This window comes from Chaetodon auriga, chromosome 3, assembly GCF_051107435.1.
Source record: "Chaetodon auriga isolate fChaAug3 chromosome 3, fChaAug3.hap1, whole genome shotgun sequence".
NCBI lineage: Eukaryota > Metazoa > Chordata > Actinopteri > Chaetodontiformes > Chaetodontidae > Chaetodon > Chaetodon auriga.
Window position 1 is genome coordinate 23,289,997 of NC_135076.1, and position 20,809 is coordinate 23,310,805.

Consider the following 20,809-nt stretch of genomic DNA (forward strand, 5'->3'; position numbering starts at 1 on the left):
TGACACTGTGCATGTGGTGCAATATTCTCACGCCTGCCAGAAAAAGTGAGGTCAGTCTGAGTGGAGTCGAGTACTGTCTGGATTTGAACAGCGGTAGGGCAGAGTTAAGAAGCTGAATCACTTATATTAGCAACTTCTCTTACAGAATTTCACTCTCTTGTGTGTCTTTCAGCTCAGTGCAGAACGATTTTTGGGGGTTCCATTTTTAATTTTGTGTAAGGATTGTAAGATATTTAGATTTTTGAAATATGTGTTTGCTGCAGTTCCCATTTCTGGAGAATGCCTCCTGTTATTACATGGCCATGATATTTGGACAATTGGAGTTCCTGTTTGGAAGATCACAACAGCCATGAATGTGCTTGTAGGGCATTTTTTTAACCTATCTTGTATCATGCACTCCAGGTCAGCTGCCCAGGTTTTGGTTCCCTGTGCTATGTTGTTTGCTTGTGAAATGTGCATCTGATAGTGTTTGCCTGGTGTTATGACTGACTCTCTGAATAACCACGACTGAGAGGGGTGGGTAGTGGGTGGAGATTCAGAGAAGGAACCAGCTGCCTTCAGTCAGCAGCACAATCCATCTGAGGGTTAGACTGGGTGAGAGGCAACAACCAGCGCCACCGGCTTGATCTGGCAGGAGGGAGGGAGAAAGAAGAATGAACATAGAAAATGGAGACATGCAGTCGGCTAACACATGGCGAGAGAGGGATTGTGATGGAAACAGGAAAACAGCGGGCTATCGCGAGAAAGAAGAAGTAGGCAATATCACTGAGAGAACATGGGGTCGCTGCTGCAAGCAGTATTGAGTAGGGGCATGACAGAAATGGAGGACGAGTTGGTCCTTGTGTTGGGAATCGAAAGGGCCAATATGACGACAGTGCAAAGATGGGATGTAGTAGATGGAGAGAGAGCAAAATAAAGGGATTGGAGGAGCAGTGTCATTTCTGAAAGTCAGCATTGCACTTGTTGAGAAGAAAGATGCATATTAAGACATTTTAACAAGGTCTTCTGGTCATTTTATTCCAATTGCAAGTACTCTGGTAATACTATCAGATGTTAATATTATATTTAGGGATGTGCAAGATTGGGCTATTAGTCAACGAAACATTACTTCCCTTGCTATCCAGCACTAGAAATACTAGTTGGTTAAACTCGTTGTTGTTTTATTAATGTTCACATTTAGATTACAGAACAATTTCCAGCATTCACAATTCACAGCTCAAGAGTGCCACACATTTCAGTGGTATTGAAAATACATGCCACTGAAATGTTGGTCGAGGAATGTGATTACTGGTTTCAGATGGCTTTTAGGGGCAATATTTTTTCAGACATTGTTTAACACTAAAGATTAAATTGAGCTCAGTTTTCTGCGTGTTTTGTTACTTTCAAACTAGTTGACTAGTCTAAGTTTAAATTTTTGTTTATTGTCAGGGAAGTTACTCATTAGGAACATCCCTAATTATAATATGTAAAATGACACAAAAAATGTCAACGTATCCAGCCTTCTCCACTATACATATTTGTTCAAGTAAAGTCAGCTTTGTTCACCCAACTAGTTGAACCAGACCACTAAAGAGCAGAGAGCTGCACACAACTAGCATGTGTCATCATCCTTCTGTCCTGAGGAAATTAGAAGACAGAGGAAAACGGGGAAAAGAGGCAGCTAAATGGATCGTTCTCTCTCTGATCTAGTCAGTCTTTGATCTATTTCTGGTGGGTGCTGGTGGTGGTGGTGGTGGTGGTAGAAGTAGAGGGATTTGCTGCTAAATGAGTGTCATCAAGCCTCTGCAAACCATTGTTTGTGATTGTTTTCAACTTCTCTTTACCACTCTGCCACGATCTTCACTGTCAACCTCTTCTCTGCCCTCGCCTTTCTTTCCTCGTAGCTCCCTTGCCCTCTCTCCCAGCCTGCTCCCCTCTATATTTACCACAACAAAGGCATCCTCTGAGCTACGAGAGCTTGATTAAGTTCCCCTTTAATGGATAAATCACTTTAATGTCTCATTCAGCAGGTGTTTGTGGACACAAAGATATTCATCATCAAGGCAAATGGTGCTGAACAGCACTTGGAGTGGGTTGATGAGAATCTAATTAAGATGAATCGTTATCTCTTTGTAAGTAGCTAAATATTTGAACCCTGCATTTCAGTCAGACCAAATCAGTCAAATGACTGCCCATTTGTTCAATGTGTTCCTGTGTCCTGTGCCAGTCCAGAGAGCCTCTTTGATAAATATTTGAACGGGCGAAATGCAATAACAACAGGCTCTTAAAACCCAATTTGTTTCCATTTCCCGGCTTTTGATAAGACAACAGATTCGGTTACACAGTCATTCGATCATTATTCTCTAGCCGGCGTACTACCCGGTCACTGAGCTGTTCACGGTCCCTTTATGGCACTGTCTGTAATACTGAATGGAAATTCTGTTTGTGGGGAGGGAAACAGGAACAGATTGGTAGCTAATGTCTACGTCCTTGCATGTATGTGCTTAAGGGTATGCGTCATGCGTGTGTGTTTGTGCACACACATGTACACACAGAGGCAAGTAAAGGCCTTTTGTTTTGAAAAAGGTGGCAATTAATAATGTAGGCTGATCTGAATGACGAAGCCCAGTGTTTCCCTGGGAAGTAACTTGTTCCTTTTATGAATATTTCATCACAGTCGCTAATGAATCCAGCCAGTCTAGGCAGTCATAACCAACTAACAGCCCCCTTGCTGCTCTGGTATAGGGCAGCTGAGCCCTGATCATTTCTAACCTGATTACTGGCGATGCTGATGGCCTCAGATCAGTGATTAGTGAGTGTTGTGCATTGGATTGAATGATTGTCATCAACCGTCTTGTTAGCAGCGAAGACCGATGCAGACTGCTGTAGGAGAGGGACATATACCAACAGGGTCACATGAGGAACTTCTGTGTACTATGCATGCATTCTTAATGGACATCAGGGTCGTCAATTTCCCAAACATTAAGTTCAAATAAACTTGAAATGAATGCAATTCATTTGAATTGATTCTAATGCGCACCCCTTCTCCCAGCAAGTAATGTTGTTGAGGCAGTACAGAGATCTTTACAATCACCACAGTTTCAACAGTATTTGATCAAATGTGAAATATCGTTACAGTCTCCCCTCCCCTGAGTTGTAGTGTTGAATAATGGCCAGAAAAGTTTATTTGAAGAGCATTATGATGTCACAGGGAAGTTGACCTTTGACCTTTTGGATATAAGTTTTCATCAGTTCATCATTTTATCCTATTAGACATTTGTGTGAAATGTTGTCATAATTAGTGGATTAGTTCTTGAGTTATGGCCAAAAATGTGTTGTGTGGTCACACTTTTAACCTTTGACACCAAAATCTAATCAGTTCATCCTTGAGTCTCAGTGGACATTTCTGCCAGATGTAGTGAAATTCCCTCCAGGTGTTTCCTGAGATATCATGTTAACAAGAATGGGACGGACGGACGTATGGACAGACAGACAACCCCGCCATGGCTATTGCCGCTGCAGAGGCATTAATCGTAATCACAGTTAAGATGAAAAAGCCTAACCAGTGGGTCGCACATCCTTCCATATAAATGTTGCTATCTTATCGGTGATGACATTTTCACAAGCTTGTGGTAAGGGGCTCGCTGAAGCCGAGTCTGCCAAATACTCGGCAGTCAGAGGAGGTTGTAGACTTGACGTTGCTCCGCCTGTTTGTGGCGCCTTTGCTGCCTCACTTTGGTGGCAAACTAGGTGGTGAGTCCGCAGATTTGTTGTTACTGTAAGGTTAGACAACTGCTTTGAACAAAGTCAACAAACAGCCTTATCTTAGTCACATAGTTTGCCATCTACGATGTACTCCTCAGATGCTTCGGTGTTGGTGATTGTCTGCTCAGGACCTTCTCCAGTGTCCACCATTTTTGTAGCAAACAGCATAACTAGCTTAGTTTTCTGACGCAATAGCTCAAGCTGATCATGAATTTTAAGAGCACTCTCTGCTGGAACGCAAGGCAAACTACTTCTCTGTTGCACTTGAAAATTGTAAATTCTTTACAGACTATTAACTTTGCCCCCACGTTTGAACAAATTTTCAAAAGTGATAACCCTACTGTACATGCTGTTACTTTGAACTTAATACTGTATGTCCTTTGCTTTTAGTCTGTAATTCCTTTTTCCTGAAACTTTCCAGTCATAGGCTTACCATGGACTCATACACAACTGCAAACCATCATCCAGCCAGCTCAGACAGCCACATTTGCTAATATTGAATAGAGAAACATGACTAAAATGTATCAGCTGTAGATACCCTGTATGCCACAAGGATCTGATTTTGAAATTGTGGTTAATGAAGATGAATCTGAGCTGTGTCTTGAAGGATTTTCCCAGTTCCTTAAGAAGGATTTAGTACAGGACCCAAGGGTTAAAAGGTTAAAGGTAGTGCTTTTTTTGTGATACCACAAAACATGAAAGGCCTGTCCACATATGCACAGGTGTTTCCATCAAGGAAATCATAGGCACTAATCATGGGGATACAAAAGACAGTGGGACAGTGACTATGCTCCTATTTTGACCTTAGCAAAAATTAATTTTCTCCGCGTCATACATTGCCTTTTAGCGCTACACTTGCCACTGCATTTAAAGTGACATTTGCCTGTGTTCATATATGTGTTTTATAGCCAACGCATGCATGTGTTTTATGACTGTATCACCTAAATGCCTACAAGGTCAATTAACTCTTGTATATGACAACATAACAGCCATAATTCATCACATGTGCCCATACACACAAATGATTTAGTTGTGTGTGGAAATATGATTGTATATCAACTCTACTCTACATGTGAGTGTGCATTTGTGAGTGTGATGGCACACGCGCCAGGCAGGGTGGTTGTTCTCCTCGTGAGCGTTAATCGTGACTTAGCAGCTTAAGGAAGTCACACTTCCCTGGATGATCCCCATGTGCTCTGGCCGCCACTGATGCTCACTAAAGGCCACCAGCGTGCAACCAGGCAGTCCCTTCTACCAGAGACTGAATTTTACCTCCTGTCTGATGCACATGCAAGCAAATTTTGGGTGCTGTAACTAACAACACCCATAGTAAACACACATCTTGTGTTTTTGAAGTGACAGAGGCATGCTGCCTGTTAACCTCTGTTTGGCTGACAGACAGGCACAGTGATTCACGCAGCCAAAGGGAACCAGCTGGCCTAGATTGTGGCCATATCACTGGAAATACAGTTTCTAATGTGAGTAAATCTCCATGCTTGCGATCCTTCTTCACAGATTAATCCATTTGTCTATTTTGGCATGTTCAGCATGTAGTGTCTGGGCCCGTTTCAGTTTTGTAAGATTTTACAATTACTGCCCATGAAATGGCCTAATCTCCCTTGCAGAGAGCCTTTGCTCCAGGCCACCCACAGAGACAGTGATGGAAGGAGACACACATGGATGGGGGTTGCTCAAAAACCAGCAGTAACCTTTGAAGTAATTAACAGATTTAACAGATTACGCTGCAAAAGAGTGTTTCTCTCTCTTTCCCTCTCTGTCTGTACTGCCTTAAAACAAAGGTTTCATGTGTTATTTTGAAATGGCATTGTCCTCTTCATATAGGGCGTACACATTTCACTTCATAGTCTTAATCGAGAATCTTAAATCTGGATATTGACAATGTAAACACATTTTTGAATAACCAAGCAGGGTTATAAAAATTACTTATGTGTTTGCTGCTTTTTAATGAATGATAATATGAATAACCCCTTGTGTCCCTTGTGCTGCTGTGGGTGTGTTTGTTCCTTATCTTCTGTTTTCTTTCGCCCATATCTCCAACTCTGTTGTCCCTACTGATAGCTTTTCTGCATCACCTCCCTCTTCTTCTCCACAGTGGTTAGGAGTAGGGGGTTGCTGTTTTCTGGTAATAACAGGCCTTACAGGAAGGAGATATCTGGGACTGCTCTTACAATGATCACTATTGATTATCCTCAGAGGTTGGCTGGAGAGGGGGTGTTGGGGAACAAGGGACAGCAAAAGACACATTTTTCTGTTCATAAGAGATGGCAATCTGGCATGGTACTGGTGGATGATGTGGCTACTGGTGGTAGGGGGAGCGGGCAATAGGGCATTATGGTAAGATATAGAGAGGAATTTCTTTTGACACGAAATTCCATCGTTTTGAAGATGCAACGGTGGTAGGCTGGGGTTTGAGGATGAAGAGGGTGATGGAATGACAACACGTCTGCTGAGGCTAATCAGGAAAACTAGAAGTGTTTTCAGATGTCCCACTGCAACTGCATTGCTGGCCTGTTATGTATTATGGCTTTCACATACACTGATATACAGCTGAATATAGCTCTCTGAAATACTTCTTTCATACTGGAATCTTGTGCATGACATACTCTACTGCTTTCAGACTGCTTTCACAGAATCATCCCTGGATGTAATCATTCAGAGACTTGAGTCTAAAACTGCAGTTTCATACACATCAGTGCCAAACCACAAAATTCAATTGAATAACACAGAATTACTTTAAATAAAGTAACAAAATAAAGTTTCGGTTTAGTTTCTCTCTCTCGCTCACCCACTTAATGCTTTCTCTTTCTCTCACTTTATTTTTTTCCTCTGTGCTTTTATAGCAGTTGGGTAATCCACTGCATGAACCTTGAACAGTGTTACACCCAGGTAAACCTTTATGGAAGGAGGGTGTGATGCTGCATACTGACCCGTTCAGATTGAATACAAAGGTACATTTGACCTGTGTCACCTGTAGCCTGCATGTCGGGCTGAAGGAGATATAGGAATATGTCGAGACCTTTGACCCAGATGAACTGGCAAGATGCCCAATAACCATTGCTGTGTCTAAGCTTTCAGTTTCTGTGGAGTGTTGCGTTGAGAACAAGTCTGCAACACTAAAATGGGCCTCACAAGGCTCTCAGTACACACTCCCTGACTGCCCCAGGCTGCCTGACTCTCCTGTGCCTGCCTTCATCTGGACCTCAGAGGCTGGAAGCTGTCCATACATATTCACAAAATATCTAATATCCTTTTCCCTAAGACCTCCTGCCTAGAAGGTTTGCCAGTTAGTTCTTTGCGGCTTCCCCACATTTGCTTCACCCTTATCCAGACAGTATCATACTGGCAGCCTGAGGGTAAAATGGCCTCCCTTTGTGTGTATTGGCTATGCTAGTGGTAAAAATGTTGGGTCAGGTCTCTGTCTGTCTCGCACACACACTCACATGCACACACTCAGACACACAAAGGCCCTCTTATTTAGACCCTCATAAACTCTATTAGGATTTATTACCTCAGCTTTGTCCCCAGTGAACACGTCTGGCCTGTTCCAGATTGGGGGCAAACTGGAGGAAGGAATGAAGGACGGGAGAGGGGAAGGAAGGTAACAGTTTGATTAGTGTGGGGCAGGGGAGTGTTAGTGACATTACACAGACGTGCATTGTGGAGTGCTGAAAGATTGGAGTAATTCAGCAGTCAAACTGGTCAGATTTGTGTGATGTTTGTAAAGCTTTCTGTCTGAAAGCAACATGTAATTCAGTTAGGTTTTCTTTTTTTGTTGTGCTAATTTTTGCTAATTAGAGTTAGTAGTTTACAGCTTGTGTTCCCATATGCCTCAGAGAAGCAGATCTATTGTCAAAGCACACATACTAGCATAGTGAGTAAGACCTGACTTCATGCACATTATTGCGGTGAGTGTATATGAATATATGACTGATGAGGAGCTTATTAGCATTGCAGGAAGCCTTCTGTCTGTGCCCAGACAGTCTGGTCTAGCCAGTCTCACCTGTCATTATATCAGACAAGTCCCATTTGAGCTGTAAAACACACACACACACACACACACACACACACACACACACACACACACTCACACACACAGCCAATTCTGACAGCAAGGGTCTTGTGCTGCCAGATTACATTTTATGATTGTGAAAAAGGTTTTGTGCAACTTAAGTGTATCAATGTTCAGTCTAGGTTTTCAACATCATCATCAACAAAATAAAACAATCTGCACCAACAAGGAGCCAGTGGTAATATTGACTGGCCACAATCTCAGATACCACTGTAACTTGTCCGGTGGCTGTCTGTTTAAATAGACAACCAGCTAATGATGGCAGTCAATCTATAAATGGAAGCTCACACAGCGGTATGAATGATGTATATTAATTTTGTGTGTTGACAACAACAATTAGAATAACAAGGAAGACCAATCATTTGTCTAATTTGATAAAAGTTACTGATTTATTAACATACACCATAAAACATTTGTTGTCATTTTATTCTCTTCTTTATTTTTGTGCAGTATAAACTTCTAGCAGTGAATATGTCTCAATCCGCATCTTGTGAAATGAACTGTACTCATTTATATTTCTATGATGGACTTATTTATTATGTTTTTGTTTGTTCTGGTAGTGTTTGTTAAATGTAAAGTGTAAAACACAGTTAATAATAGTCAGGTTAAGTAAAATGTTCTTGTGTCTCCTTATCGTTGTAGGCCAGTGTTTCAGTTCTCACTGTGTGTGTTTTAATGAGGGCAGTGCAGGTGGAACGGAACATTTTTCAAAGTTTTAATTAGGATGTGCTCTGAAAGAAGTAAGATTAGCTACACATTGATATTTATTGGTACTAACGCCTCTGTAGTCTCCCTCACTGATTTTAGATTAAATAAGTCTAGCCTTGGCTTATTTACTTTTCATTCATATAGATCCAGACTTTTGTTGTGATATTGATTACCATGTTTGCTGGAAAAAAATCCTTGCAACTTTTCTAAAGTCTCTTTAATCTTCTCCCCCTTTCCTCTGCATCCCTCCATATCTGCCATCTTCCCCAGGTCATGGAGAGCTTTTGCCCTTGTTAGAAGTACTATCTTGGAGACAGCCAGCACGTGGGTGGCAGTCGGAGGGTGCATATCCTAAGTCAGCTAATGGTCATGTGTGAGGCTGTGGTCTGATGCCCATCCTCCCCTCAGCGCTGGCCATGGACGGGGAGAACTACCTGCATCCAGAAGGCCCTCAGCTGGACAGCAGCTTGTTCTCTGTGGCCTCCTCTAACATGGAGGTATGTTGTGGGATTTTATTGGCATTTATTTAGGGCCGCTATGCATATTCAGTTAACATACATGGGTTGTTTTTTTCTTGTAGTCATGTCCATTGGCGTGGACTTTGTATAAAGCTGCAATTCAACATTTTTGTGATCACTTCCTTTTACGTTAGCTCACTTTTACAGATGTCAGATAAACCCCTTAAATTAGTCTTTGAGTACTGCTGCCGCTACTAATCCAGGTTGACCATATTGGGCTTTTTCTTTACACTTTCTCTGCGATCTCATGAACTGCATCATGGGTGAACACACTCCAGCTGTACCTAAACCTAAAGACACACTTTTACTGTCAGACATCAGAGCACTGGTACATACACCAGTGTACATGGCGTAACAACCATCCAGAAATGTGTGAGAAAGGAAGTGATCCTACATGTGGTATTCATTTCCGGAATTCTGAGTGGCCGTTCTCATGAAGATGAGAGCAAACATTAAGGGCTGATGTCACCCAAATTTTCTCACTTATACCTTGTGGTATGGAGGCATGTTTGGATTTATATGGTGGGTTTTTAAGTTATCTGCCCTCTGAGATTTATTGTCAACCAAGACCCTTTTTTTGTTGCTCACAGTGTTGAAAAATTCCGTTTGGATAAACCCAGTTTCAGTTTTAATTGGAAGTAATCTTTACCAAAGAGATTGCCCCAGTAGCCTTTGAGCATCACTAACAAAAATCCATCCAGCTTCCTTGTAATGGGCTAGCCACAGAAATTCCAGAGAATTTCTTCAGCCTCAGCTCATAAAACTGAAACTGTTTGCCTGTCTAGATTCCACAGAAGTAGTGAAAGTATTTATTGTGATTTGGCTGAACTGACCATTTAAGGGCTTGAACAATTACACTGAAACAAAATTAAGTCTCCATCATCCACACACATTGTGGTTTTGATGTTGATATGAACATCCTGTATATGATTTTTCACTATTGTGCATGGCAGAATGCACTGGTGTCATGGTGGTGGTAGCATTCTCTTTCATTGAATTTTAAACATAACAAACGAAGGTTGACAAAAGTCCCATTTGCTGTAATTGTGCACAAACATTCATCACTGAAGGGATGCAGACATAGAACCTACACATTTCATGTTTTAGGATTAGGAGAAAGCTCTATTGCACTGAAGATGTTCAGTCTTACATTTCTTTAGTTTTATTTGTGTGTGTGTGTGTGTGATGGGTTTTTATTTTGTTCTGTTTTAGAGTTCAATATACGCCTCCTCTGGTTCCTGGGGATCCTACTCGCAGCAGACTGGATACAGCATACACTGCCCTATGCAATCTGGAAACCAGTAAGTTAATACAATACCTTGCATTATCATGAGCTGACAATGACAGTGTATCAGCTGAAAACATTGACAAGTGAAGTCACAGTAACAGTTATGCACTGTGCACTGGTTCATACATGGTGGCACAGCAGACAGCAGACAGCAGACAGTGACCTTTAGATTGAGGACTGTAAACCGGTGAATTTGGGTGAGAACTACCCACAGGGGTTTAACACATGAGCTAAAATGTTCCAACAGAATGTCCCATCACAGAATGTCCCACATCTGCCTTTAGTCTCTCAAGCATTATACAGTTATATGTCGTCATTATGAGGATAGCGTTTCTGTTGAGGGCCTCATATGAATATTTTGCTAATGGAGTGTGTATTTTACTGATCCATTATTGGCTATGACACCCACATTGCAAACATGCACTTGCCTTTATTAGTGGACCTTTTTAATAGGACACATTGTTTATGCATTAGAATACACTGAACCATTGAAAGAAATACACAGTGTTATATAAGACATTGACCATATTAATATTATACAGAACAGATACCATAAATTCAGCATGGCATTTTCAGCAACAGGAATTACCCTAGTTTAAGATAGAAAAGAAACTGAATGAAGTTGGTCATTAGTTACTGTAGGTGTGTATTTATGTTCACATAGAAGTATGTGTGGATTAGTGCTTGAACTGGAATATGAGTGATGCTACTTCACTCCTAATTGAGTACATCTGAGGCCTATGTGCGTGTCAAGTGATTGATATGATGCCCACAATAAAACATGTGGCTTCACCGTAATGCTGTGCCAACCCTAAAGGTAAAACCTTTGATGGAATGCATGAAGTTTAAAAGTGTTTAAATAGATAGATAATAGAAACTTCTTTTTACAATCTTATGTGTATTGATTATGAATTATTAAAGATTATGGGATCCCATTATTGCATTCCTGACACCTGAGGTAACTATCACCACCACCGGCAGCACAAGTCACTGGGGATGGTCTCCTTTATCAGACCTCCTTAATTTCCTGTAGCGGGTGGCCTGGTGTCAGCCTTACTAGGGAGGGGTTAATCTCAACATCTTGTAACACTGCTCTGGTTTTATGACCTCACTGCTAAATGAGAGGTGTTTGTCTCTTTCCTCCCCTATAAGGTAGGTAGGTAGGTAGGTAGGTAGGTGTGTGTGTGTGTGTGTGTGTGTGTGTGTGTGTGTGTGTGTGTGTGTGTGTGTGTAATTCAAAGACTATGCAACATCTTGTCTACATCAACCATTTACTATAGGCAGCACGTCAACAGAGTACGCAAGCAAAACAGAGAGACTATACCGAAACTACTGCAATGCAAACAAGGGCATTAACTGTAATGGGTGTTCTATATGAAAGTGTGCCTGCAGTAAGGCTTGGCAGTAACACATGATATCATCTAGTGGAATCGTTTTGATAATACGATGACACACAACTTTATCACAGTTGTGATACAGATTTCTTCTCTTGCGTGAGAAAGCCCTATCATGATGACTCTGTCTTAAAAGATGAACTTTAGCATTTTTATTGTTTTTACTATTGCAAAAGTATCTGTTTCCAGTCATTATGTGGATTAAATTTGATATATTGTGTGGGTTTGTGTAGCCACCTATGGTTTCTGCTGTATGATTCATTGGATATGGTCTTATTATTGTAAGGATAAGATTTCATGCTTTTTGTGGCCAAACTTCTCAAATGACTTAAAGTTAGTCACAACCAAACCTGTGGCATACTAAGCACAACTCAGGAAGTGTTTGCACAAGTGGTCATGCTTTGTATTGTTATTGCTGTGTGTGCAGCGCTTTTGAAAGTTCAAACTTCAGATGACGTGAGAGCATGGTCTGTGGCTTTCAGGTTCACTCAGACAAGAATTCTGTGACATCAAGCTTTTTTACAAGACCCTTATCCCACTCATGGTCTTGCAGTATACAAATATCGTGATCAAAACCATGATGTCTCTGTGGTTTATTACAAGAATGGCATGGTTAAATATCATTTTGGGACTTTATTATTGTGCTGTAAAGGCCCTCATCTAGCAAGAGCAAGCAATATGTCCTGTCCTGTTTGAAAAGTTGTTAATTTAACATTATTCTATGCCCTGGCAGACATGTTCCTTCAACAAAAAAGAGAACCAGGACTCTAATCATGAGGTCACTCTTAACCATTTTGGCTGGAGCACTTGAAAAGTGCATCTGTGTTCTCGTTCTGACAAAGTAAACAGGACAGAGGTCTTAAAGCACCCCTGTTTTCTTCACTCAGTTCAGTACTTCTGATTTTCAGTCAGGATGTTTTTCGCGTGACCCTGTATTTGCTGCTCTTTTCTTCCATGGCTACAGAGCAGGTTGCTGCTTAGTATGATTGACTTGCAGTGTACAGTCAGGATGCAATTGACTGAACTTGAAAGCCTTAGTTGTGTGCCCACATGGCCATTGATAACAAGCGGAGGAGTGAATAGATCCCATGATGGCCAGTGAGGAAAAAATGTGAATGGGCCAGCACAGATCAATGCACTGACTGATGTGCATCACTCACCTCAGCACGGCAGAAACTATTCTTATCAATAGTATTGAAAGCGTCACTGTGAGTCTGACTACTTAGAGCTGGCAGGTGCATAGTCGTCATAATGGTAATCCAGTACAGTAGTGCTGTAGAACATTTTCCTCTGAAAGCTTGTAATTGTTCTAAAAACAGATGTTTAGTTTTTTTGAGACAGTGCCAAAGAGGCGTTTGTTCTTCTCTGTGGGTGTCATTTGGTATGTTACTGTTTTGTGCTGCATGATACGAGACAGTTGTCAATTCACCAGCAACCTGCTATCTTGGTAGCAAGGATAATGGTGTCTTGCTTGCCTTCTGCCTTCTCAGAGCAGGTTGACATCTCAGCCCACCTTTGTGCTATTAAATTGTCACTTTATTTGGTGCAGACATGATGTATATGAACCTCAAAATCCTTTATTTATGTTTTACTCATCTTTCCACTTTAATTAGTACCAGTAGTTCTTCAACCCACTGATAACACAGAAAAAATAGGCGATAGTTTTATTCCACTTATGGCATTAATGTCAGTGTGACATGAGATTAATTAGTGATTGTGACTCTCATTTGTCATCCGTTGGCCTTTCCTTTACCCTAATGATTCTCTTTCCAGCCATCTGAAGGCAGCGGTTATCTGTTTTATTTGCAGTCTCTAATTGATGATGCAAACAGTCAAGTCACAACCATGCCCTGCATATCCACTGCTAACATTCTGTGGAACCAGCATCAGACTGTTGCACAAAATGTGTCTGTGCTTATGTCAACATCAACTGTTCTATGTTCTATTCTGCAGAGTTTTCACTGCCATGTGAATCGATTGCCAGCGTGCCTGCTGGCAATCGATTAGACTGCATCAAGAAGTTTGTGTGCATATTTAAATTGGAACCTGAGCCTCTGATGTATCAGAATGATGAAACTATTAGATTGTACTTCATTACTACTTACATGAAATACAGGTGAAAGCTTGATGCTGATTGATTTTTTTTTTTTTGATGAGCTACCTAAAATATGTTGGGGTTTAATGTTATCTCTAATTCACTTTTTACAAACAAAAGAGGGAGAAACGGCCCGCTGTTTTGAATCTTTTTAGCCAACAGCAGTAACAGTTAGTGGTAGCATGTGGTTAGGTATGACCCACACAGCTGAATCTGGGTGTTTCCAAACTGTTGCAACACAAATATTATTGATAAAATACAAAAAAGGGGCAGAACTTTATAAGTACTCACTTCTTCCTACTCCTTTTCAGACATTAATAATTTACACATTTTGCTTATTGTGTTTGCTGTTAATTTTATTTGTTATTCTTGTTTTGTTTTCTTACTTGTAGTTTTTTTTCTTTAATGAAAATGTTCGAAATAAATTTGTTTTGTAATCCAGCCTCATAGCATGAGAGTTAATTTTCGTGGTTGTGCCGCCTGTAAAGTGGAGTTCTTCTAAGGAATCTTGGCAGTTGGTGATTATTGAGTGTCATTGTGTACTGCATAGTCTCAGGGTGTCTTTGATTAACTTTGAGCTGTGTTTTGTCAATATATCATCCTGATGGGATTATTTTTCCTCACAGTGAATCTTACAGAACCTTCTTTAAAATGGATACTGTTGAATGCTGTTTAAATTACAGAGAATTTGGCACACTGTTGTTACTTACTTGAATACAAGGACAAGATAGTTATTAGTCTGTGTATTTATGGTATGTGTAGTGTGTACTGTGAAGTGGTTGAAGCTTTTTTTTTTTTTTTACTTGTTTGTTTATCCGTTCGAAACCACAAGACAAGTTTCCTAGAAGTTGAAGTTATTAGGTTGAAGTTAAACTTTTTGCAAGTTCTACTGCAGTGAAGGTGTTAGAGTTTTGAAGGGTTGTTGCCTAGTTGCTAGTTAAGTATGCTTTGAAGAGCTGATGATCTGCAACATAAAACTTTATGACTGAACCACATTATAATGCTTGCAACATACAGTGGTTCAGACTTAGTAAGACCTAATTGTGAAGTTGTCAGCAATAAAGTAGACCGTCTATGAGGAAATAAGGCATAGAAAAGCGCTCATTAATAAACCATTTTAGCCAGTGTCTAAAACAACATTGGTACATGCCTGGCCAGTATGTATTTAGCCTCAAATAAGAGATTGTTAAACATTAACATGGTTTAAATGATGATCTGTACACAGCTCCAGGCTGCATAGTATGAGAAGGCTACATGTACACAAACAGTAAGTCAGTCAGCTCCTTTGGCTCAGAGCCCCTAACCAGCTTTGTGTTGTTGGAAAGCAGCTGATGCTGGGCCTGCCAAGACTTCTGCTGTAATAATATCACTGTCATATCACTGTTAGCTGAAGGGCCAGGAAGGGGATTTCCAGTGTAGATGATTGTTACCATTCACAGTGCAATAATCTTTCTGAGAACTGAACAGATTCTTTACCAGTATGAGCTCATTACCTTTTTTTTTTGTCTAATTTGGGTTCACCACGAATCATGATTATTTTCCTTTGTGCAGGCTAAAGGTTCATTGACACAAGGGTTGCAATAATATGACATTTTCATAGTAAGATAACCGTGTCAGAAAATGTCACAGAATACAGTCGTACACAGTTATTAGTATTATCATCTGTTACAGTGACCCTTGAAGGAATGAAAACAGAACAGGGTTTTTTGGTTGAACAAATGCTCTATTGTTCTGTTATTTACTGACAGTCATGAAAGTTGATATAAACTTACTTTTTATAGACGTGTTTCTGTGTGTCTGTCTGTGTGTAAATATATTTTAATGGTACTAATATGGTAGAATTCAATATCTTAGATAAGCAAATGTACATGGAGGAAACAGAACCATAGAAAATATCATTAAAAAGTTTGTTATTTTTAACAAGCATCTTTTTTTAGCAGTAAAAACCCCAATTAAAAAAATGCTGTTTACATTGCAGCCATTTTTGGTTTGAAGACACTCACCATAAATATAGCATTTGAACACGGACACAACTAAGTATTGAATTTTTTCTGCATGTTGTTTGTAAAATTCAACCAAAAAAATCGCAGGAACCATGTTTTTTATAGACTGGCTTCTATACACTGACTGCCCTTTCATCCTCTTGGTGTGTTTTGAACTGAAATCAATCAGTCTCACTGATCTCTGGCCCGTGGTTCAGGACACAGAGCCAAATCCTGTGAATAGCTTTTGCCATGCTCAATCCCTCTGAGCCCAAGCCCTGGCATGTGATTGGATGAGGGGAACATGGGACGGTCCAGCTTCAGTTCCACCTTAACAAAGGTTAGGTTTAGTTTTGCTTTCATTTTGCGTCCGTGTCCACTGCTGTCACTAAAGTTGGTTGTTGCGTTATGATGAGTCTTACTTGTTCAGAAACTGAAAACCTATCATGTTGGGAATACACAGTCTGTGGACCCGTGTCTGCTATTAACACTGGGCTAAAGGAGAAGGGTTGGTATTAATGAAAGCCATACTCTGGATCTTCAAAGCGGGTAGGACCTGTTCTTGTTCTATGTTCCTTGACTGTCTGTCGACATTTCTCTCCCTCTCTCTCTCTTTCTCTTTCTCTGTCTCGCTCTCTCTCCTCCTCACCTTATTTAAACCTGGATCTCCCTCTGTTTGTTTGACCTAAGATATGTGTTTCTGTTGATGGTTGGAAGTTGCTACTTACTTGGCTTTGAACACCTGGATGCAGACTTTTTTTTTACTTATTCATACCTGCACACCCTCTCTTCTCACTGGTACATTTGAGCACTTGATCACATGAGGTGCTTTTCAGTGGCCCTTTCATTTCTTTACTGGACCTGCTCCAGCTAACTAAACCTCCTCCTTCTCCTATAGGCAATACCACTTGAACCGCAGCACTACCACCACCACTCCGGATGTGCACATGGACATGTACTCTGGATTCCCTGACGTGGACTTTTCCAGCCTCAACCTCCCTAGGAATGGAGATTTCCCCCAGGTTTGTTTCATATATTTGCTGTACAATGTATAGTTGCACTAATAACACTGACAAATTGAGCTTAGTTTCCATATGTCCGTCTCTTTCTTGCTTATCAGAGGGAAGGACCATGCCTCCCACGTGCTTCTTTCATCATGTCTTTCATGTGTTCAGCTCTGCTTAATTTACTACAGAGCAGCGTGATTAAAGGCCAGTGTTGTCTAGACAACTGCACCAGTACCTGCCCCATTCCTGTCAAGGCATGTCGTTAATAAGACACTGTAATTTAACACTCTTCTGCACGTCCACACTGCATCTTCAGAAATCTCTGGTGGATAAACCCAGGATTTCCTTGTAATTTTCAGTCATGCTTGGAATGAGTCCACAAAGTGTTCTCCACAAAGTGAGACAGAGGGGTATGACGGCTGGCAGGCAATAGTTGCGACCATGCGGCATGTGCTGTAACCATTCAGCTGCCAAGGCGCTCCCACAAAGTGTTCTTGTGCATAATTTGAGTGTCTTTGGGATTATCCGCAACCCGGGGAGACACAGCAAAGTCACATGAATTCTTATATGATGCAGAAATCAGACCTGTAACTGATTTAGGACAGCATATGAAAGTGGCCCAAATCAGAATTTAAAAAATCAGATTCCATGGGATTTGTGCTGCTCACACTGTTATTTAAAAAAAAACAAAACTGATCTGGGTCACATATGAACAAAAACAGATTTGGGCCACTCTTCCTTCAGTCGGAACATAGCCCAGAAGAATAAGACTTTTCAGACTGACAGTGAAGTGAAGGTGCGGACTTCTACTCACTCTTATATTTACCTTAACATTCCAGATGGTTGCTCCATCATTTGCATTTTCTATTTTTGTGCACTTTTGTGACCATCCAGCCGGTTCCTTATAGTTCGAATCATGTGAATAGGAGCCAGTTATAATGTCACAGACCAGCGAGTTTCTAATCTGACGCCTATTTGAGTTGAGCTGATGAGGGCCATTATGGAACCATATTAAAAATATGTTACGATGATGAGTTTTAAACATGGCCAGTCATGGGTTACCAAGCAGACTGGTAGTTATCCCCTTCATGATTAGCCTATGTGACGGTAGGAAGGGCAGAGCTCTCAGGGTTTTCTTGGTTCAACATAAGGCCAAGCAGTAAATAATAAGGGATGGGGTAATCAATGCATTTTTAAGGCTTTTCACTGAATAGTACAATCTTATTATATCACTTTAAACTGCAGTCAACCTGTATTTTATGCCTCCACTTGTCTCCTCGTGTATTTCCTGTTCAAAGAGCTGGGGTAAATGTAAATTAAACAACTCTAATAATAGGTCTAATAAACACTGTTGACAGTGAATTATCCAAAGTCCCTTAGACATTGTTTTTCGAAAGACAAGTTCCTGTTGTGTTTTTCTGTGCTTTGAACACAACAAATGAAATTCCATTCATTTCAGAGACAAATATCTCATAATCCAAGTCGATGAAACCCAAATTGCAGCTATCTGCATGGGTAGATATCACCAGTGGAAAAATGTCTTTTGTACTTAGGGTAAGCTGACCTTTTTCAATTGAAAGACAGACTCAAACAGCATCCTACAATATTAAATTATACACATACACAAAACCAGCATATAGTTTATTTTCTATAATAAACTCACTTATCCATATTGCTGGATCAGGAACAACAATGAATGGGGAGCAATAGTGAAGACTCTGACTAATATAATATTTTTTCTTTTCTCTATATTATTGCATATATTTAATGCAACATTCACAAGACTGCAGTCTAATATTAATAAATTCTGCATTTAATTAATTTGAATGCAGAAGGCAATGCCAGTTGTTAGGTAAACCACTTGAAAACAAAATGCTGTAAATGAGCCAGTTTGGCAATGAACGATGTGTTTTTCTTAAACTGCTGAGTCCAGGAGCTCAGTTGGGTGTTTTTGTCTCTCTGAAGGCTCCAGAGTGTTACAGCTCAGGGGGTTGATAAAAGCTCAAGGCTAAATTTTACAGTTTATTCAATTTGATGTTAAGCAAGGTATTGCCAAATTTTGGGTCCTTACTGTCTGGCTGCACCAGATAAGACCCCCCCCCCCGTTGCAATTGTAGTTGACAATTGCAACAGTTTGAAGGGAAGCACAAGCAGACACAAAAGCTACATGCAAGAGTTTCACTTCATGTTTGTGTCCAGATGTGTGAATGAGTGTGATGGTTCTGTGGCAAAAATAATGCTTGAAGTCTTCTGTAAATGTTTTGTCGTAGTATTTTAAGCTGGGGGGGGGGGGAATTCAAGAACAAATTCTACACGTCTGAAGGCTTTTATATACAAGAAAGTGATGTGTCATCCTCATCACGTGTGTTGTAGTGCGTGTATGGATTTTGTGATTCACGTGGGGTTTCCCTAGTTTTCCCATCTGCCTGTGTTAGCCTGTCAGGCTATAGCTTTCTTCCTTACAAGTAATTACGAGTTCTCTTGTTATGTGATACATGTTGGATGTCCTCTTCTGTCTACATATTTAGAAACGTATGGCTTTGCAGTTGTCATTTATATGTGGTTTAGTTTAAATGAGCTCCTTCACCATTGCTGCCCTCATGAGCAGCAAGTTTGGCTTCCTGGCAGTGGAGACGTGGAATGTTATGGTGTCTGTGTGAGCGAGAGAAAGAGACGTTCTGTGCTTGTGTTGTGCTTTCTCAGCTGTCCTGGCTAGTTTTGGACACTCCCTGCCATGTGAGGCATGCAGAGAAAATGTAAGTCACGGGGTCATCATGACTAATCCGCCACCTCACACTCAGCCCCCTTTTTCATCCTTACCATGGCAATTGGACGATGCCCATTTTTTTTCTTTATTAGTCCATAATCAGAAGGCAAAATTTCTTGTTTTCTTTGCACTGTTGAACCATTGCAGTACAGAAGACATTCAGGCATGTGTGACTGGTGGAATTGTTGTTGTGATTAAGTTTGTCAGGTGACTGCCGTGTTTATCTCAGCAATTTCCCTGTTTCAGTTACAGCTGTAAAGTCATTAGTGAAATCTCTTTTGGTTTGCACGGTTTCCTGCAGTGGTACAGCTTGTTTATGCAGCTCACTAGAGCTCTGTTGGAATATCTTCATATCGTAAAGAAGCACACTGCTGCAGCACGTGGACAGGATGTCTGTCTCTAGATTGCTGGTAACTTGAAAACATGAGCCAAATGTTTGTTTGTATTAGAACTAATAGACTTCCCTTTGGGACTTGATATCCTTCTTAAATTACCAGTTAATTACAATATAGCACAAGCTTATAACTAAAATGAAATACATAACCCCAGTACAATGATGTGGATGAGGTTGGTGTCTCACATTTTTAGTGATATTTATTTTATGTGGACCACTGAATTGAATTGTGCTTCACTGGTAGCAGAAAACATGCTATGTTATAATCGAAACTTCCACCGAAACCAATATTTTCTCCCCCATGAGGCATCAAATATTTTAAAATGTAATAAATTCAATAAAAAAAAGGGTAAGGGAATGTAATTCACTCATATTCACTAACTTAAATGATGTGAATTTATCAATGTTCATGGATAGTGTTTAGTATTATAATGTTTCTATTTTGTTTATTTTTTATTGTGTAGGTAGATTTTACTAATTAAATAAATCTGGACAATGACTTTAAAAATAGATAAACGTAGGAGATTTTTTATATGCAAATACCAAATTCCACCGTCCTTTTCAGGAAACCTCCCCAGAAATAACCGTTTCACATTAGATCCTTTCTTGGAGTTAGTGGGAAAGATAAACCAAGATAAACAGTGGAAACTTTGACAAAAACAAATTGAGGCTTCATCATATTTATTGTTCTACACTAATGCTGTTCAAGAATTAATGGCAGGCAGAGGCGTCTTTTATCTTTGCTAAAATTAACTCTGATAACTCCAACCATGCTGACTGTGCACACACCACCAGAAGTACTTCAAAAAAGCTGTAAGCTGG

At 40.3% G+C, this 20,809-nt stretch overlaps 1 protein-coding gene across 3 annotated transcripts in view; it reads left to right on the forward strand.

The window, feature by feature from the left end:
- sbno2b (strawberry notch homolog 2b) overlaps window positions 1-20,809 on the forward strand; it is a 59,746-nt gene that overhangs the window by 5,465 nt on the left and 33,472 nt on the right. For 2 of the 3 annotated variants that reach the window (XM_076726224.1, XM_076726225.1), the window contains exons 2-4: window positions 8,813-9,039; window positions 10,273-10,361; window positions 16,718-16,841. In XM_076726224.1, coding sequence (XP_076582339.1) covers window positions 8,932-9,039; window positions 10,273-10,361; window positions 16,718-16,841 — 321 coding nt within the window. In that variant the 5' untranslated portion in view covers window positions 8,813-8,931. Of the gene's footprint in view, window positions 1-8,812; window positions 9,040-10,272; window positions 10,362-16,268; window positions 16,369-16,717; window positions 16,842-20,809 lie in introns of those variants that run through there. The other variant, XM_076726227.1, reaches the window with a different exon arrangement.